General features: G+C 39.0%; 2 protein-coding genes across 2 annotated transcripts; both read right to left on the bottom strand.

Moving 5' to 3' along the window:
* Positions 1-4,196: 4,196 nt before the first annotated feature.
* Positions 4,197-10,940, bottom strand: LOC133325717 (uncharacterized). Its single transcript, XM_061534440.1, has 5 exons — positions 10,935-10,940; positions 9,653-10,422; positions 5,022-5,205; positions 4,871-4,904; positions 4,197-4,459 (listed from the first exon to the last, which is right to left on the bottom strand). Exons 1-5 carry the CDS (start codon positions 10,938-10,940, stop codon positions 4,212-4,214), a joined length of 1,242 nt encoding a protein of 413 aa, XP_061390424.1. The 3' UTR covers positions 4,197-4,211.
* A 165-nt stretch (positions 10,941-11,105) lies between these two features.
* LOC133325716 (uncharacterized) lies at positions 11,106-15,678 on the bottom strand. The gene is made up of 3 exons (XM_061534439.1): positions 15,625-15,678; positions 15,108-15,431; positions 11,106-12,494 (listed from the first exon to the last, which is right to left on the bottom strand). Exons 1-3 carry the CDS (start codon positions 15,676-15,678, stop codon positions 11,106-11,108), a joined length of 1,767 nt encoding a protein of 588 aa, XP_061390423.1.
* Between the last annotated feature and the right edge of the window lie 66 nt (positions 15,679-15,744).

The following is a 15,744-nucleotide window of genomic DNA, read 5'->3' as shown; positions in this document are numbered from 1 at the left end:
TAATATTGAAGATTTTTTTTTTTTTTTTTTGGAACCGGTTATTGCATTGGAATAGTTATATGCGACATAACTTTACCGTCTGGAAATAATGGATGACATAATCTTGAGCAAAGGCGGGATTTTTGGAAATTCGAACTAGAAGGGCAGGAAGAGTACTTAAATGTTTTAAATATGGTGACCTTTGTATTAGGCAAACGGGAAGAGCTAGAATTCTGAAATTTGGAATTTGGCACACTGATGGAAAGAAAGTCGACCTATAAGTGTACAAAAAGTACTAAATTTATTTCTAATTATATATTTATTGAATATATATCTAGATCTAGAACTTTGAAATTGTGTAAGGAATACAGGTTGGGAAGTGGTGTTGATGTATGAAAATGGTTTTTGAATACGTATTCGGATCGAGCTATAAAGACAGTTTGGAAATTCGAAATTTATGTGTACGAAAAGTACTAAACGGCTCTAGATTTGGTACAATTTGGATTTGGGTGGACGGAGAGAACTGGAGAGCTTAAAATTTGGAATAATGGTTGCTTTTGGAGTGTTGACTTCAGATATGGAAGTATAGTACTTATGTGTACTATATTGTACAACATGATTATATTATATATAAGACCAGTAAGGAAAGGCCGAAAGTTGGACGGGCCAAAGTGGTGAAGGGTATCACCACTTTGGGTACCAATCTGAAATTTATGAAAAATTTACTGTCAATCATTGAGCAAAATATGTAAAAGATCTATTTATAAATGGACACAGTGCGCCATCCGAACTTTATCTCGACACAAAATCCAATACAAAAATTGGCATGCATCAATCTAGACCTAATTCAGTACTATGTGCAAAATTTTGTCTCAATCGGATAAATATCTGTAGTATGGTGTACCATTTACAGATTTCAACATAACTTCGCATACATAAATTTGGACCTTCTTCAGTACGATGCGCAAAATTTTGTGCCAATCGGCCTAAATTTGACTCGTTGGTGCTCCATTAACATAATATCGGACGAAACTATGTATGGGGGCTATATCTAAATCTGAACCGATTCCAACAAAACTTGACATACATCAATCTAGACATAATTTAGTACTCTGTGCAAAATGTTGTCTCAATCGGACAAATATTGGGAGTTTGGTGCCCCATTTACCTAAAATCGGACGAAACTATATATGGGAGCTATATCTAAATCTGAACCGATTAAAAAAAAGTCGAATACATCAAACTGGGTTTATTCAATATTCTGTGCAAAATTTTGTCTCAATCGGACAAATTTAGTTGTAGTATGGTGATCTATTTACCTAAAATCGGACGAAACTATATATGGGAGCTATATCTAAATATGAACCGATTTCAACAAAACTTCGCTTCGTTCGTTTGTTATAATGGGACACAAATATGTAAATCGACTTCAAACAAATATCAATATGACATTCATTGGGCTATGTCTGTACTTCTAGAAAACGATGTGATGTAAATGGTGCACCAAAGACCCTAAATATCTTTCGATTTACACGACATTTGGCACAGGGTACTGAATTAAACCTAGAATGATGTGTGCTAAGTTTCCTGAAAATCGGTTCAGATTTCTATATAGCTCCACATTATCTATATATCTTCCGATTTTCACGAAATTTGGCATAGCGTACTGAATTAAGCGTAGAATGACGTGTTCTAAGTTTCCTGAAAATCGGTTCAGATTTCGATATAGCTCCCATATATATTTTCGTCCGATTTAAGGTAAATGGTGCACCAAAGGCCCTATATATCTTTCGATTTGCACGAAATGTGGTACAACGTAATGAATTAGGTCTAGAATGGTGTGTGTTAAGTTTCCTGAAAATCGGTTCAGATTTCGATATAGCTCCCATATATATTTTCGTCCGATTTAATGTAAATGGTGCACCAAAGTCTCTATATATCTTTCGATTTGCACGAAATTTGGCATAGTGTACTGAATTAACTCTAGAATTAAATCCGTTCAGATTTAGGTATAGCTCCCATATATATTTTCGTCTGATTTTACATAAATGGTACACCAAACTCCTAATGTTTGTCCGATTAATGCGAAATTTTGCACAACGTATAAAATTGAAACTTGAATGCCGTTATTGGGTTTTGTTGAAATTGGTGCAGATCCAGCCATAGCATCCATATGTATTTCGAACGGGTGTCTGATTGAGATTAAATGTTTAACAGTGCGGCGTACCGAATAACAATTTTATAAATCATTTTCAATAAATTTGTCCTATGGTACGCAGACGACTCAAAATCTTCCCGAATTAAATTAAATTTATCATAGGTAGCAGAAAGACATGAGTATGTTCTTTCGAAGGAACATTGACATACAATTGTAAGGATACATATGTACAATATGCCCAAGTGGCCTAGTCCGACTTTACTACTTTCCATACTGTTTTTTTGTGTGCAAAATTCGTAATATAAGTGTGTGCGAAAAGTTCTAAAGTCACTAAAAAGACACAAGAGTGCTTTACAAACCCTTTTTCTCGAAACAGTATGGCAGTCATGATAACTCAAAAACTAATAATACAATCGGTTCCCAATTTTAAAACGTTATTCTGTACGTAATTACTAAATTGTTGACTCAGCAGTCTTGACGAAAACACAAAACATAGCTAAGAATTTTATTTGGGATTTAGAAAATGTTCCAAAACAATTACATCATTGAATCGTCTATAATATACAGGTTTTAAACCAAACTTTACTAAAGCAATGATAGTATTTAAAACCATATTTAGTATTTGTCATTCATTTTAGCACTTTTAGTTCGAATTTCCATAAACTCGTTTTGTACGCAATTTCGGTTACTATAGGCATACACAAATGTAAAACCCTCGAAATTTATGCTCAACCAAATATGTTGTAGGGGAGAGGGAGCACCTTTGAACACTTTTTTTATTCAAGCCTCATAAAATTTTTTTATTTTGTAATTTTATATTTTGCTCTTACAACAACAAAAATTAAAAGTTTACAATGGCACTGCGAAAACATGGTCACTCATATAAATTTTTTCGACAACTGAAAAAGCTAGCCAAAATTATTTACGCAGATAAAGAAAAAGATTGACAAATAAAAACCAGCAAGGAAAGAAGTAAAGTCGGATTGGACCGACTAGACTTAATTCAGTGCGATATGCAAAATTTTGTGCAAATGGAAAGATATTTAGGGACTTTGATGTACCATTTACCTGAAATCGGACAAAAATATATATGGGAGCTTTATTTAAATCTAAACCGATTTTCACGAAACTTCACATACGTCATTCTAGGCCTAATTCAGAACGCTTTGTCGTATTTCGTTCAAATCGAAAGATATTTAGGGACTTTGCTGCACCATTTACCTTAAATCGGACGTAAATATATATGGGAGCTATATATAAATCTGAACCGATTTCCACGAAACATAGCACACATCTTCCTAGATTTAATTTAGTACGCTATGCCAAATTTCGTGCAATCGAAAGATATTTAGGGACTTTGACGCACCATTTACCTTAAATCGGACGAAATTATATATGGGAGCTATATCTAAATCTGGACCGATTTCCACGAAACTTAACACACATCTAGACTTAATTTGGTACGCTTGGCCAAATTTCGTGTAAATCAAAAGATATTTAGAGACGTTGACGCACCATTTACCTTAAATCGGATGAAATTATATATGGGACCTATATCTAAATCTAGACAGATTTTTCCCAATTTCAATTGGGTTCGTCCTTGGGCCAAATAAATGAGCTGCGACCTGTCGACTCAGAAAATGATTCTATGCATATTTTCAAAAGGAACCATGGGTATATCACGTTTCCCTTTGCCTGTTACAAAAATATGCACAAATACATAAAACCTTGTACCACAGTGTGGCGAAGGGTACACAAATTGGCTGCGGGTCGGAAAAAATTTAAACCGAAAATTAAGGAGCGTTGTTCAAAGGTGCCCCCTTCCCCCCTCCTCTATCTTATCATGGTCTACAAATACCTTTTATTACTTCTGGTACCCTTTGAAAAATGTTGATGTTTTTGTTACATCGTTTTTTAGAAAGTGAAACTTATTTTTCACTTTACTAACACATTGAAACAAATGTCATGCGTTCGACAACAAATACATTAATTTATTTGTTATAATAATTCAGCTATATGTTACATTAATTTTCTAATTTGATGATAACTATTTGCATAGAAATAGTTTCATTATTTAGAAACGACGGTGACGACGGATGACACGACGACGATTGGTCTTGTAACGGTAACCATCAGCTGAGGAGAAGCTGTGAGCTGGTTCAGATGCACCAGTTTCATAGGATTCGGTGTAGGTGGCAGCGGGAGCAGAGTAGGAAGCAGCTGGGGCGGAGTAGGAAGCAGCTGGGGCAGAGTAGGAAGCAGCTGGGGCAGAGTATGAAGCAGCTGGGGCAGAATAAGAAACAGCAGGAGCGGCGGCAGCGGGAGCCAAATATTGAGTAGATGGAGCAGAAGCAGCACCTTGAACGGGTGGCAAGTATTCAGTGCCTACATCACGACGATGACGACGACGGTAGACAACACGACGGTTGGTCTTGTATTTGTAACCTTCTTCAGATGAGAAAGTGTGAGCGGGAGCAGAAGCACTAACGTCATATGATTCCGAAACAGTAGCAGCTGGAGCAGAGTATGAAGCTTGAACGGTTTGGGTAGCAGCTGGAGCAGAGTAGGAAGCTTGGACGGCTTGGGTAGCAGCTGGAGCAGAGTAGGAAGCTTGAACGGTTTGAGTAGCAGCAGGAGCGGAATAAGAATATTTGCCGGCTTGGGTAGCAGCTGGAGCAGAGTAGGAAGCTTGAACGGTGTGGATAGCAGCTGGAGCTGAGTAAGAAGCTTGGGCTGAGTGGGTAGCAACAGGAGCCGAGTAGGAAGCCTGAGCGGATTGAGTAACGGCTGGTGCAGAGTACGAAGCCTGAACGGAGTGTGTGGCAGCTGGGGCAGCATGTGAAACAGCTGGAGCCGAGTAAGAAGCCTGGACAGAGTGGCTTACAGCTGGTGCAGAATGAGTAACAACTGGGGCGGTATATGATGCTTCAGCAGAGTAAGTGGCAGCTGGAGCGGCATGAGTAACAGCTGGAGCCGAATAGGTAGCCTTAGCTGAGTATGAAGCAGCAGGTGCTGAAGCATGTCCTTCATTGGGTGGCAAATATGTATTGCTCAGATGGCTGACATCAGCAGTTGCCACAGCAACCAAGGCAAAGAGGGCAACAAAGATTTTCTACAAGAAAATTTCAAAATTTAAAATTAGTATTCGTCTTAGTTTCTGAATATGTTCGTCTCCGTGTCAACTTTGTACTAACCATTTTGTGAAAAGTTTATCTCTTAGCTGTTGTATTAACCACGATAAAATGATACTCTATGCAGAGAAATGAATTGCATTTATATACCAAAAAACTGATATCTATCGATGATTGCAGATAATACAGTTATTGTTTTTATTTTAATTCTATTTTTATTGAATCATAATTAGTAATAATTTCGCGTGTGCGTGTGTTTTATTAAAAAAAACCACACAAATTTAATACGGTGTACAGGTTTATTGTTTCCTTTCGAAAACAACCTGAAGGAAATATAATAAATGTTTGCACAAGAGCTTGTTTCAAACGTGCCATTGATAGAACTTGTATACCATGCTTTGAACTAGACAAATAGCCGTTAATTTTTCCAAATCAGTGTTTTTTTTTCAAAACAGGAGGTTTGAATATATTGCTTTTTATTTATTTATGATTTGTTTCCCCTTCTATTTTAAGAAAATTTTATTAGTTTTATAAACATGATTTGATTATTGTTAGTCTTGTGGTTTTCTTTTCATTCATAAACAATAGCGTGATGCATCATAAAAGGGGATTTTTTCGAATATGTATATGTATGATAGTAAAATGAAAAAAAAAACAATAGACATATTGTTCAAAAAATATCACTGGACCAGAATGCTTTTTTGGGAAGGTGCTAGACTTCTTGTCCTTTCGATTCTAAATAAGAAATTATTATTTATACAACAAGTAAAAACTTCGTTATGATCGGACGGGCCCAAATTGTTATACCCTCTACCATGTAGTAACGGCTAAAGTCTTCAATATACAGAGCTCTACCCAAACATGGATGGATATTTACAATACCATGCATACTAGGAGAAGTTGCAATGTCTGTGTAAAACTTCAAATCGTTTTTCGTGGAGTAAAACTAAAAATGTAACAAAGTGTTACAAGAACTAATTACATGTGATTGTTTGTAGAAAATCCGAGTTTTATGTCATGCTAAAGGTGTCTGCTAATAAACGAATTATTAATATTTTTGCAAAACAAAACTCAGAATCAAAAATTACATAAAAATTAATATTCCATACGAAATTGACAGTAAATTAAGGAAATTAAGATGTATTAGAGCTTGGAAGTTATCTAAACTAAAATCGGATAGACTTTTTAGAAATTAGAAAGTGTTTAGAAGTACCTATATATGTGGTATTGTATACAGTGGATGTTGGAGAATCCTAGATCCTAGTTTTGAGCTACTGGTCTGATGTTTTAACCGGTCACAGTTTAGTTTAACAAACATTTTTGGGAAATATTTCAGATAGTAACTATGTTGTCAGGGTATTATAGCTTTGTGCAGCCTAAAGAGTTTGTAACGCCGCGAAATATTGGTCCTAGACCCACCTTTAAGTATACCGATCGTCATATCTCGACTAGCTGAGTCGATCTAGACATGTGTGTCTTTCCGTCTGTCCATTATAATTTGTAAACACGATACAGGTCACAGTTATGGACCAATCTTTACGAAATTTTGCATGTAGGATAGGTTCTGTCCAATGAAGACCCCTATTGTTTTTGGTTAAGATCGGTTAATATTTACGGGATGAAATGGACCAAATACTAAATTTTTGACGGTTTTTCTGGTCGCTCCAGAGGCCGCAAATAGGGCTCATACATCGCGATTTTTTACATGGGGAAGGGGATCGGGCCAAAGAATGAGCATGCCAGCTTTGATAAAGATTTGACAATATTTAGCGCGTAAAAATGGGCCCTGACTTTTGTGTGAAAATGACAAAATTTGTATTCTATGGCATATATATTTACTCCTAAAGGACACAGACCCGAGAAGTTGATAATATATCCAAGAGGAGTCGATACCAATTATTTTGTCGTATGTACTTGGATGTGATTATGTATTCATATTTACACGTGATTATGTATTCATTAGTAACCCATTACCATAGTAGAGGACGGGAAGATAGCGTTGATCGCATTGAAATTTTCCATGGGGTCACAATTATGGTCTGGGACAGCGCCGATAATTTTCGGTGATGATCAGATAATAATTTTGGGATGAATTGGACCGTAAACATAATATTTTTGTATTTTTCGAATCGTACCATAGTAGAGGACGGGAAGATAGCGTTGATCGCATTGAAATTTTCCATGGGGTTCCAGTTATGGTCTAGGACAGCGCCGATAATTTTCGGTGATGTTCAGATAATAATTTTGGGATGACTTGGACCGTAAACATAATATTTTTGTATTTTTCGAATCGATCTATAGGCCACCAGTATAAGCCGAACATCACCATACAACCCACGGCGAAGGCAATTTGGACAAGTAACTAGAAGGGCTGTACTGAATATTAGTAATATTCAGTATGGAAGAGGCGCTGTTGACCTCTAATCGGGCAAGAAGGTGCAAATGTTACGAAATATTGCTCCGGGTCGGAATAAACATCCGCATAAAGTTAGATTTCCGTGGTAGCTGTGTAGGGTATCGTATGGTCGGCCACGTCCGACTATACTGCTCCGCTCACTGGTTTCGATCTATTTTTGTGACACCAGTAACTGCAATAAATGCAAATCCAACATATAAATTACAGCCAACTTGGTGGAAAACGTGTCCGAAATTACGGAGGTACAATTATATGGGAACTACATTAAAAAGTTGACCAATATGGATAGTTTTTAATAGGAAGATTTGCAACCCAATTAGAACATAATGTACATAAAGACATAATAAAGAGCTAATTGGTTTAAAAAAGTGCGCAAAATCCCAAAAATTCCGAATAATGAAGTACATACAGCATACCGGTATATGGGGCCACCCGAAAACCTCATCCAATATTGATCATTTTTGGTAGAGAAATTTTCTTTACAATGAGAACTACAAATACCAAATTACAAGTAATTCGGTTGAAAAACGAACCCAACATCGACAAAATACCCAACAAGCTGGAGGCGTGACTCGCCCTATTTTTTTTATAAACCACTGTTTCTAACATTAGAATTCTACACTCAAAATTTGGTGAAGCTAGCTTGTCGGGATATACTTTATGCCGCTAAATTCACGATTTCAGCCATAGTGCGCCGCAACCGTCCTGATGACAGCCACATCCCATTGCATCCGATTTCAAGAAGGGACCCAAGTGGTTGAACCTTTCGCTCCGTCGCAACCGTCTTGGTGTCAGCCACTTGACCGGCAAAGAATACTTGCCTCCTTTTCAACAACAAACCCAAGTTGTTGAAGAAGTAGCTCCCGTTGTCGTTGAACAAGTTGTTGTTGCCCAGGAATTCGCCGATGATGGTTGCCGTTATAAGACCACCGTCGCGTTGTCTAACCATCATCATTAAGGAACGCCGAACAAGCTGCTGCCTCGATTCGGAAAATTACAGGAAGCCCATTCATTTAATTGTTGGGAGAAAATTCTAAATCATTGCATTATTTTACAAGACTGCCCATTCTCAAACTTGGCCCAAATATTGCGAACGGACCATGTGATATGCATTCAAAATGCTAGTAAATTGTTTATGCACTAAAAAAATTACATACCCTCAGATTGGAAGAATGGACTAGGAACTGCAACATGAAGAAAAAAATTAAAGGGTCCTGTGTTTAGCACCCAACTCAGAATGCCACATCCGAACATGAACACGGAATACCAAATTACAACAACTTTGGTGGAAAATGATGAGGGAAATTTATATGGAGGCATTATAAACCCATGAATCTATATCGAACATTTTCTACTGTGATGTTTTTCTCCCGCAATATCAAATTACCACCACTACGGTGGATATGTTGAAGGTGGGAATTTTCGAATCAATCTTGGTGCTACAACTAAAAAATATCAATATTGGTCCACTTTTTAGATAAACCCCCCCTACAACAAAACCTCCTAAATTTCTACATTTCTGGTTTTTGAAGTTTTATATTTTGAATTTTTTTAATAGAAAATCTCCCAACCAAAAATTTTCAATATTGGTAGAACCCCATTATTCAGTATTTTTATTAGATCCCCATTACTAGTATTTACATTTTTCAACCCAATTGGCTCTAAATTAAATATCTGTATTGGTATTGCAGCCCAAACTAAGTGTCTATATTTTACATTTTCTTCAGACAGCAATTTACCATATTAAAAGTCCCAACCGATTTAAGATAAATTGAAGGTGAACCTGAATTTTCACTTGTTTTTAACGTTTTTATCATACCTTTCGGATTGATGTGGAGATGGTAAAAAATTATTTATTGGATAACTCAAAAGAAGAAACAAAATATTTTTTGTTCAATAATCTATGTTCTTTATTAGATTTCAAGGCTTTTCAGCTAACGTGGCAAAATCTTATTTACAGTTTAGAAACGACGGTGACGACGAATGACACGACGACGTTGGGTCTTATAACGATAGCCATCGGTGGAGGAGAAGGTATGAGCGGGGGCCGAAGCACCAGTATCATAGGATTCGGAATAAGAAACGGCTGGGGCAGAGTACGAGGCAGCTGGAGCAGAGTATGAGGCAGCTGGAGCCGAATAGCTAGCAGCAGAATAAGATGGAGCCGAATACGATGGTGCTGGGGCCGAAGCTGCTGGTGGCAAATATTCACTGGATGGAGCAGAAGCAGCACCTTGTACAGGTGGCAAGTATTCAGTGCTTACATCACGACGATGGCGGCGACGATAGACACGACGACGGTTGGTCTTGTACTTGTAACCTTCAGCAGAGGAGAAAGTGTGGGCAGGAGCAGAAGCGCCAGCATCATAAGATTCGGTGTAGGTAGCGGCTGGGGCAGAGTATGAGGCAGCTGGAGCTGAGTATGAGGCAGCTGGAGCAGAGTAGGATGCAGCTGGGGCAGAGTAGGAGGCAGCTGGAGCGGAGTAGGAAACAGCGGGTGCCGAGTATGATGCAGCTGGTGCCGAGTAAGAAGCAGCTGGTGCCGAGTAAGAAGCAGCTGGTGCCGAGTAAGAAGCAGCTGGTGCCGAGTAGGAAGCCGAATAAGTGGCAGCTGGAGCACTGTACGAAGCCACTGGTGCTGAGGCATGTCCTTCATGAGGCGGCAAGTATTCGGTGCTGACATGGCTGGCATCACCATTTGCCAAAGCTAGCACGGCACACAAAACAATAAAGAATTTCTAAAGAAATTCCAAAAACAAAAATCAAATTGTTTTAATTCACAAATTAAAAACCCACTTCTCGAAATACTAACCATTTTGTTTGGAAGTGTCGATCTCCTATCGTCGGAAGAATCCAAGAGGAAATGATACCTTATGCAGCCAAATTACCTGGCTTTTATAGTCACGACAAATTATTCGGGAATTGGAAGATTTGCATAAATTCTGCATCAACGGCAATCATAATTATTTATGGTCTTCTATAATTGGAAACAAATGTGGACGGGTTTTTCGTTTGAGAAACAAATCCAGTCTTGTGGGAGCCTTCCGCTCCTCGGCCTGTCAGGCGGGTTTGCTGTTTCTAGCAAACAACCATTAACACATTACGTTTACCATTAGAGCGGGTCTCAGACAAATGGCCAGGGTAATTAATTTTTATTTTGTTTTGATCGAAGAAGCGTAAAAAGTACCACGAAAGAAAAAGAGTTTTTTTTGTTTTTTTTTATATTTTATTATAATTTTTTTTCTCATACTTTCATGTCAATGGTTTTTGGCTAAAGAACAATTCTGAGAATGGAAAGTCTTATAAAGTAATGCTATAATTTAGATTTCCCCCAGCAAAATCTGGGGATATAATCCAAAATCTAAACGAATGGGGTTCCTGTTATGTTCCGAGTCGTGGACAGCAGCTTGTTCGACGTTCTTTAATGACGACGGTAGACAACGCGACGGTGAGTCTTGTAACGGTAACCATCATCGGCCAATTCATGGGCAGGTTGAGGTTCAACAACAACTTGTTGAACGGGAGCTACTTCTTCAACAACTTGGGTTTGTTCTTGAACAGGAGGCAAGTATTCGTTGGATGGCAAGTGGCTGACATCACGACGGTTGCGACGGTAGACAACACGACGGTGGGTCTTGTAACGGTAACCATCATCGGCCAATTCATGAGCAGGTTGAGGCTCAACAACAACTTGTTGTTGGGTTGGGGGCAAATATTCGTTGGTTGGGACAGCGACGGGAGCTACGGATTCAACAACTTGGCTTTGTTGTTGAACAGGGGGCAAGTATTCGTTGGATGGCAAGTGGCTGACATCACGACGGTTGCGACGGTAGACAACGCGACGGTGGGTCTTGTAACGGTAACCATCATCGGCCAATTCATGGGCAGGTTGAGGTTCAACAACAACTTGTTGAACGGGAGCTACTTCCTCAACAACTTGGGTTTGTTCTTGAACAGGAGGCAAGTATTCGTTGGATGGCAAGTGGCTGACATCACGACGGTTGCGGCGGTAGACAACACGGCGGTGAGTCTTGTAACGATAACCATCATCGGCCAATTCATGGGCAGGTTGAGGCTCAACAACAACTTGTTGAACGGGAGCTACTTCCTCAACAACTTGGGTTTGTTCTTGAACAGGAGGCAAGTATTCGTTGCTGGGCAAGTGGCTGACATCACGACGGTTGCGACGGTAGACAACACGACGGTGGGTCTTGTAACGGTAACCATCATCGGCCAATTCATGAGCAGGTTGAGGTTCAACAACAACTTGTTGTTGGGTTGGGGGCAAATATTCGTTGGTTGGGACAGCGACGGGAGCTACGGATTCAATAACTTGGCTTTGTTGTTGAACAGGAGGCAAGTATTCGTTGGATGGCAAGTGGCTAACATCACGACGGTTGCGACGGTAGACAACGCGACGGTGGGTCTTGTAACGGTAACCATCATCGGCCAATTCATGGGCAGGTTGGGGTTCAACAACAACTTGTTGAACGGGAGCTACTTCTTCAACAACTTGGGTTTGTTCTTGAACAGGAGGCAAGTATTCGTTGCTGGGCAAGTGGCTGACATCACGACGGTTGCGACGGTAGACAACGCGACGGTTGGTCTTGTAACGGTAACCATCATCGGCCAATTCATGGGCAGGTTGAGGTTCAACAACAAGTTGTTGTTGGGCTGGGGGCAAATATTCGTTGGTGGGAGCAGGAACAGAGGTATCTAGCTGTACTGGGGGTAAGTATTCGTTGGATGGCAAATGACTGACGTCAGCAGCGACAGCAGCAATAACTGCAAATACAACGAGGAAGAATTTCTGCAAGAAGAAAGGACAAATATTATGTGGAGGGACACTTCGGTAAACACTCCGGAAGACAAGCGGGACCTACCATTTTCCTGCTTTTGCTTGCGATTCTCAACTAGTAATTGGAACTCACTAATCCACTGACTTTACAAACTGTAGGCAGAACTGTGTATGCTTACAGTAGTAACTCTAAGAGTAGAATGTTGTAGTCACAGAACTATTTCTTACTATTTATACACAAATCTGTCTCCGGCTGAGAGATGGAACATCGCCAATCGACCCACGTTGATAATTTGTAATTCTTATTTCCAAACACAAAAGATGGCAAAAAAGAATACCCAACTTACACACACACGCGTACACATTGATAGTTATTTGGCTCTCAGCTTCTCTGCAAAACTATTGAGCAGAGTCGATAGTCGAAGACACATAAAAAGTACCACAAAAGAAAGAGAGATTTTTTGTTTTGTTTTTTTTATTTTATTATTTATTTTTTCTCATATTTTCATGTCAATGGATTTTGGCTAAAGAACAAGTCTGAGAGCGGAAAGTCTTATAAAGTAATGCTAAGATTTAGATTTCCCCCAGCAAAATCTGGGAATATAATCCAAGATCCAAACGAATGGGATTCCTGTTATGTTCCAACTCGTGGACAGCAATTTGTTCGACCTTCTTTAATGACGACGGTAGACAACGCGTCGGTGGGTCTTGTAACGGTAACCATCATCTGTCAATTCATGGGCGAGGGCAGGTTAATTAACGGCAACAGTGACTTGTTCTACAGGGGCGGCGGTTTCAACAAGTTGGGTTTGTTGTTGAACGGAGGGCAAGTATTCGTTGGATGGCAAGTGGCTGACATCACGACGGTTGTGACGGTAGACAACACGACGGTGGGTCTTGTAACGGTAACCATCATCGGCCAATTCATAGCTCCCGTTCAACAAGTTGTTGAAGCTACTTCTTCAACAACTTGGGTTTGTTCTTGAACAGGAGTAGGGTTTGGTAATTCCTGACTTGTTCTCATTCCCGGGAAATCGGGAATTCAAAAATTTCATTCCCGGGTCTTTTTACAACTTTTATAAATAAAAATATAAGAGGGTAGGGTTGATATATTTATTAATTAAATAATTTTATTTGTAAACAAGTGAAAAAAGCGTTAAGTTCGGCCGCGCCGAACTTTGGATACCCTCCACCATAGGTATACTAACAGACCTATACCGATATTTCTACAAACCCATTTATGTACATCAAATACAAATTCCGGCAATTTTTAATGTATATTTTTCCTGCAAACCCCAAAAATTGGACCGATATTGACGACGCATTGTAGGATGGTCCATCCTACAAAATACTGTAATTTAGAGGTATCAGTTGTATATGACCATTACCAACGTATACAGATTTTATTTGGGAAAAGGAAGCTGTTGGTGAAAATTTTCATTGCAGAAAAAATGCATATGAGTACGTCCCTGAAGCCGATACATAAGGCGGGACCAATATTGATTACATCGTGTAGGAAATACATTACCATTATATGAGGTGAGATGCCTAATAATAACTTCCTTTACGCTAAATATTAAAAATACCAAAAATCAGTAGGGGACTATACCTAACTGCGGGCCGATATAGTTCATTCTCGAACCTCACGTTCCTCATGTAGAAATATTTTCAACAAAGTCTTAGAACCAAACCCAAAACGAGGAACAAATCAGATAACTATTTTAATATAAACAAGTGAAAAAGAGCGTTAAGTTCGGCCGGGCCGAACTATGGATACCATAGGTATACTAACAGATACTTGCAACGAAAATATAGAGAACATACCTAAAATTGGACCTATGCCGATAATTCTACAAACCTCAAAATACCGAAAATTGGGGGGGGGGGGTACCTTTATAGGGGGGGCTATCCGAAAAAATTAACCTATATTTATAAGTTCTAATGGGGAGATTTTCTACCTAAAAAGACTATAACTATAACTTATAGGGGTTGACATTTCAACCGTTTCAATTTAATTTCAAAACATTTAACATTGTCAACCTTGGCACATCCGTATTCCTCAAAGTATCTGCGTTTCTTAAAACTTTAGTAGAGATATAATTTTTAGTCACGTCGGTCACTGATTCAAGCTTTAATAGATTTTTGTAATATCTGTAAAATTAAATGATCAATGGAATTTTGTTGAAATTACAATGTTTCAAGGCAGCATCTGCAATAAAGCTTCTACTGGTTCTTTAAATGTATGGTATGATTCCAGCAGAAGAACCGTCCTTTAGGACTTTCCGAATAAATTTCTAATAAACTTCGCCCCATCTGAAACAGTTGCTACAATGTGGTTTGAAAATCATAATTCAAGCTGGTTTCTTTCATAATTTTTCGAATTTCGAACCACATTAAAATATCTTAGTGATATACCGGCCAATATTCCAGCATGAGATAAACCGGCCATTTTTTTAACTTGAAAACTTTGAAAATTTCTGTAATAAATCTAGGTATATTTAGAAATGTTATTTCTCGTTTTCCTGGGAAATAATATCGGGAAATCCGGGGAATACCCGGGATGCGAATTCCCGACCCCAAACCCTAAAGAGGAGGCAAGTATTCGTTGCTTGGTAAGTGGCTGGCATCACGACGGTTGTGAAGGTAGACAACGCGACGGTGGATCTTGTAACGGTAACCATCATCGGCCAATTCATGGGACGGTTGAGGTTCAACAACAAGTTGTTGTTGGGCTGGGGGCAAATATACTTTGGTTGGGACAGCGACGGGAGCTACCGATTCAACAACTTGGGTTTGTTTTCGAACAGGAGGCAAGTATTCGTTGCTGGGCAATTGTCTGACATCACGACGGTTGCGGCGGTAGACAACATTATCGGTGGGTCTTGTAACAGTAACCATCATCGGCCAATTCATGGGCAGGTTGAGGTTCAACAACAAGTTGTTGTTGGGCTGTGGCCAAATATTCGTTGGTGGAACAGGAACAGAGGTATCTAGCTGTACTGGCGGTAAGTATTCCTTGGAGGGAAAATGGCAGACGTCAGCAGCAATAACTGCAAATACAACCAGGAAGAATTTCTGCTACCATTCTACCTGCCATTTTCCTGCTTCTGCTTGCGATTCTCAACTAGTAATTGAAACTCACTAATCCACTGTGTATGCTTACAGTAGTAACTCTAACGTCGCCAATCGACCCCATGTTGATTATTTGTATTTCTTATTTCCAAACACAAAATATGGCAAAAAAGAATAAAGTAGATATCGG

The sequence above is a fragment of the Musca vetustissima genome, unplaced genomic scaffold (genome assembly GCF_032173495.1).
Source record: "Musca vetustissima isolate MV318-11 ecotype Yass unplaced genomic scaffold, APGP_CSIRO_Mvet_v1 utg3185, whole genome shotgun sequence".
NCBI classification, from domain to species: Eukaryota; Metazoa; Arthropoda; class Insecta; order Diptera; family Muscidae; genus Musca; species Musca vetustissima.
Note: the sequence above shows the minus strand (reverse complement) of the source record. Positions and strands in the feature narration are given on the sequence as shown.

Excerpts from the sequence above, each read along its gene's own strand:
- LOC133325716 (XM_061534439.1), bottom strand. The coding sequence starts at position 15,678 with ATGGGGTCGATTGGCGACGTTAGAGTTACTACTGTAAGCATACACAGT. Across the intron at positions 15,432-15,624 it reads TAAGCATACACAGTGGATTA|CCCAACAACAACTTGTTGTT; the intron begins GTGAGTTTCAAT and ends ATTTGGCCACAG. Across the intron at positions 12,495-15,107 it reads ACCTTCACAACCGTCGTGAT|AAATTCTTCCTCGTTGTATT; the intron begins GCCAGCCACTTA and ends TTCTTCTTGCAG.
- LOC133325717 (XM_061534440.1), bottom strand. Across the intron at positions 5,206-9,652 it reads GTCATTCGTCGTCACCGTCG|TGATGTCAGCCATCTGAGCA; the intron begins TTTCTAAACTGT and ends TGTGGCAACTGC. Across the intron at positions 4,905-5,021 it reads TTACTCATTCTGCACCAGCT|GCTTCCTACTCGGCTCCTGT; the intron begins GTAAGCCACTCT and ends CAATCCGCTCAG.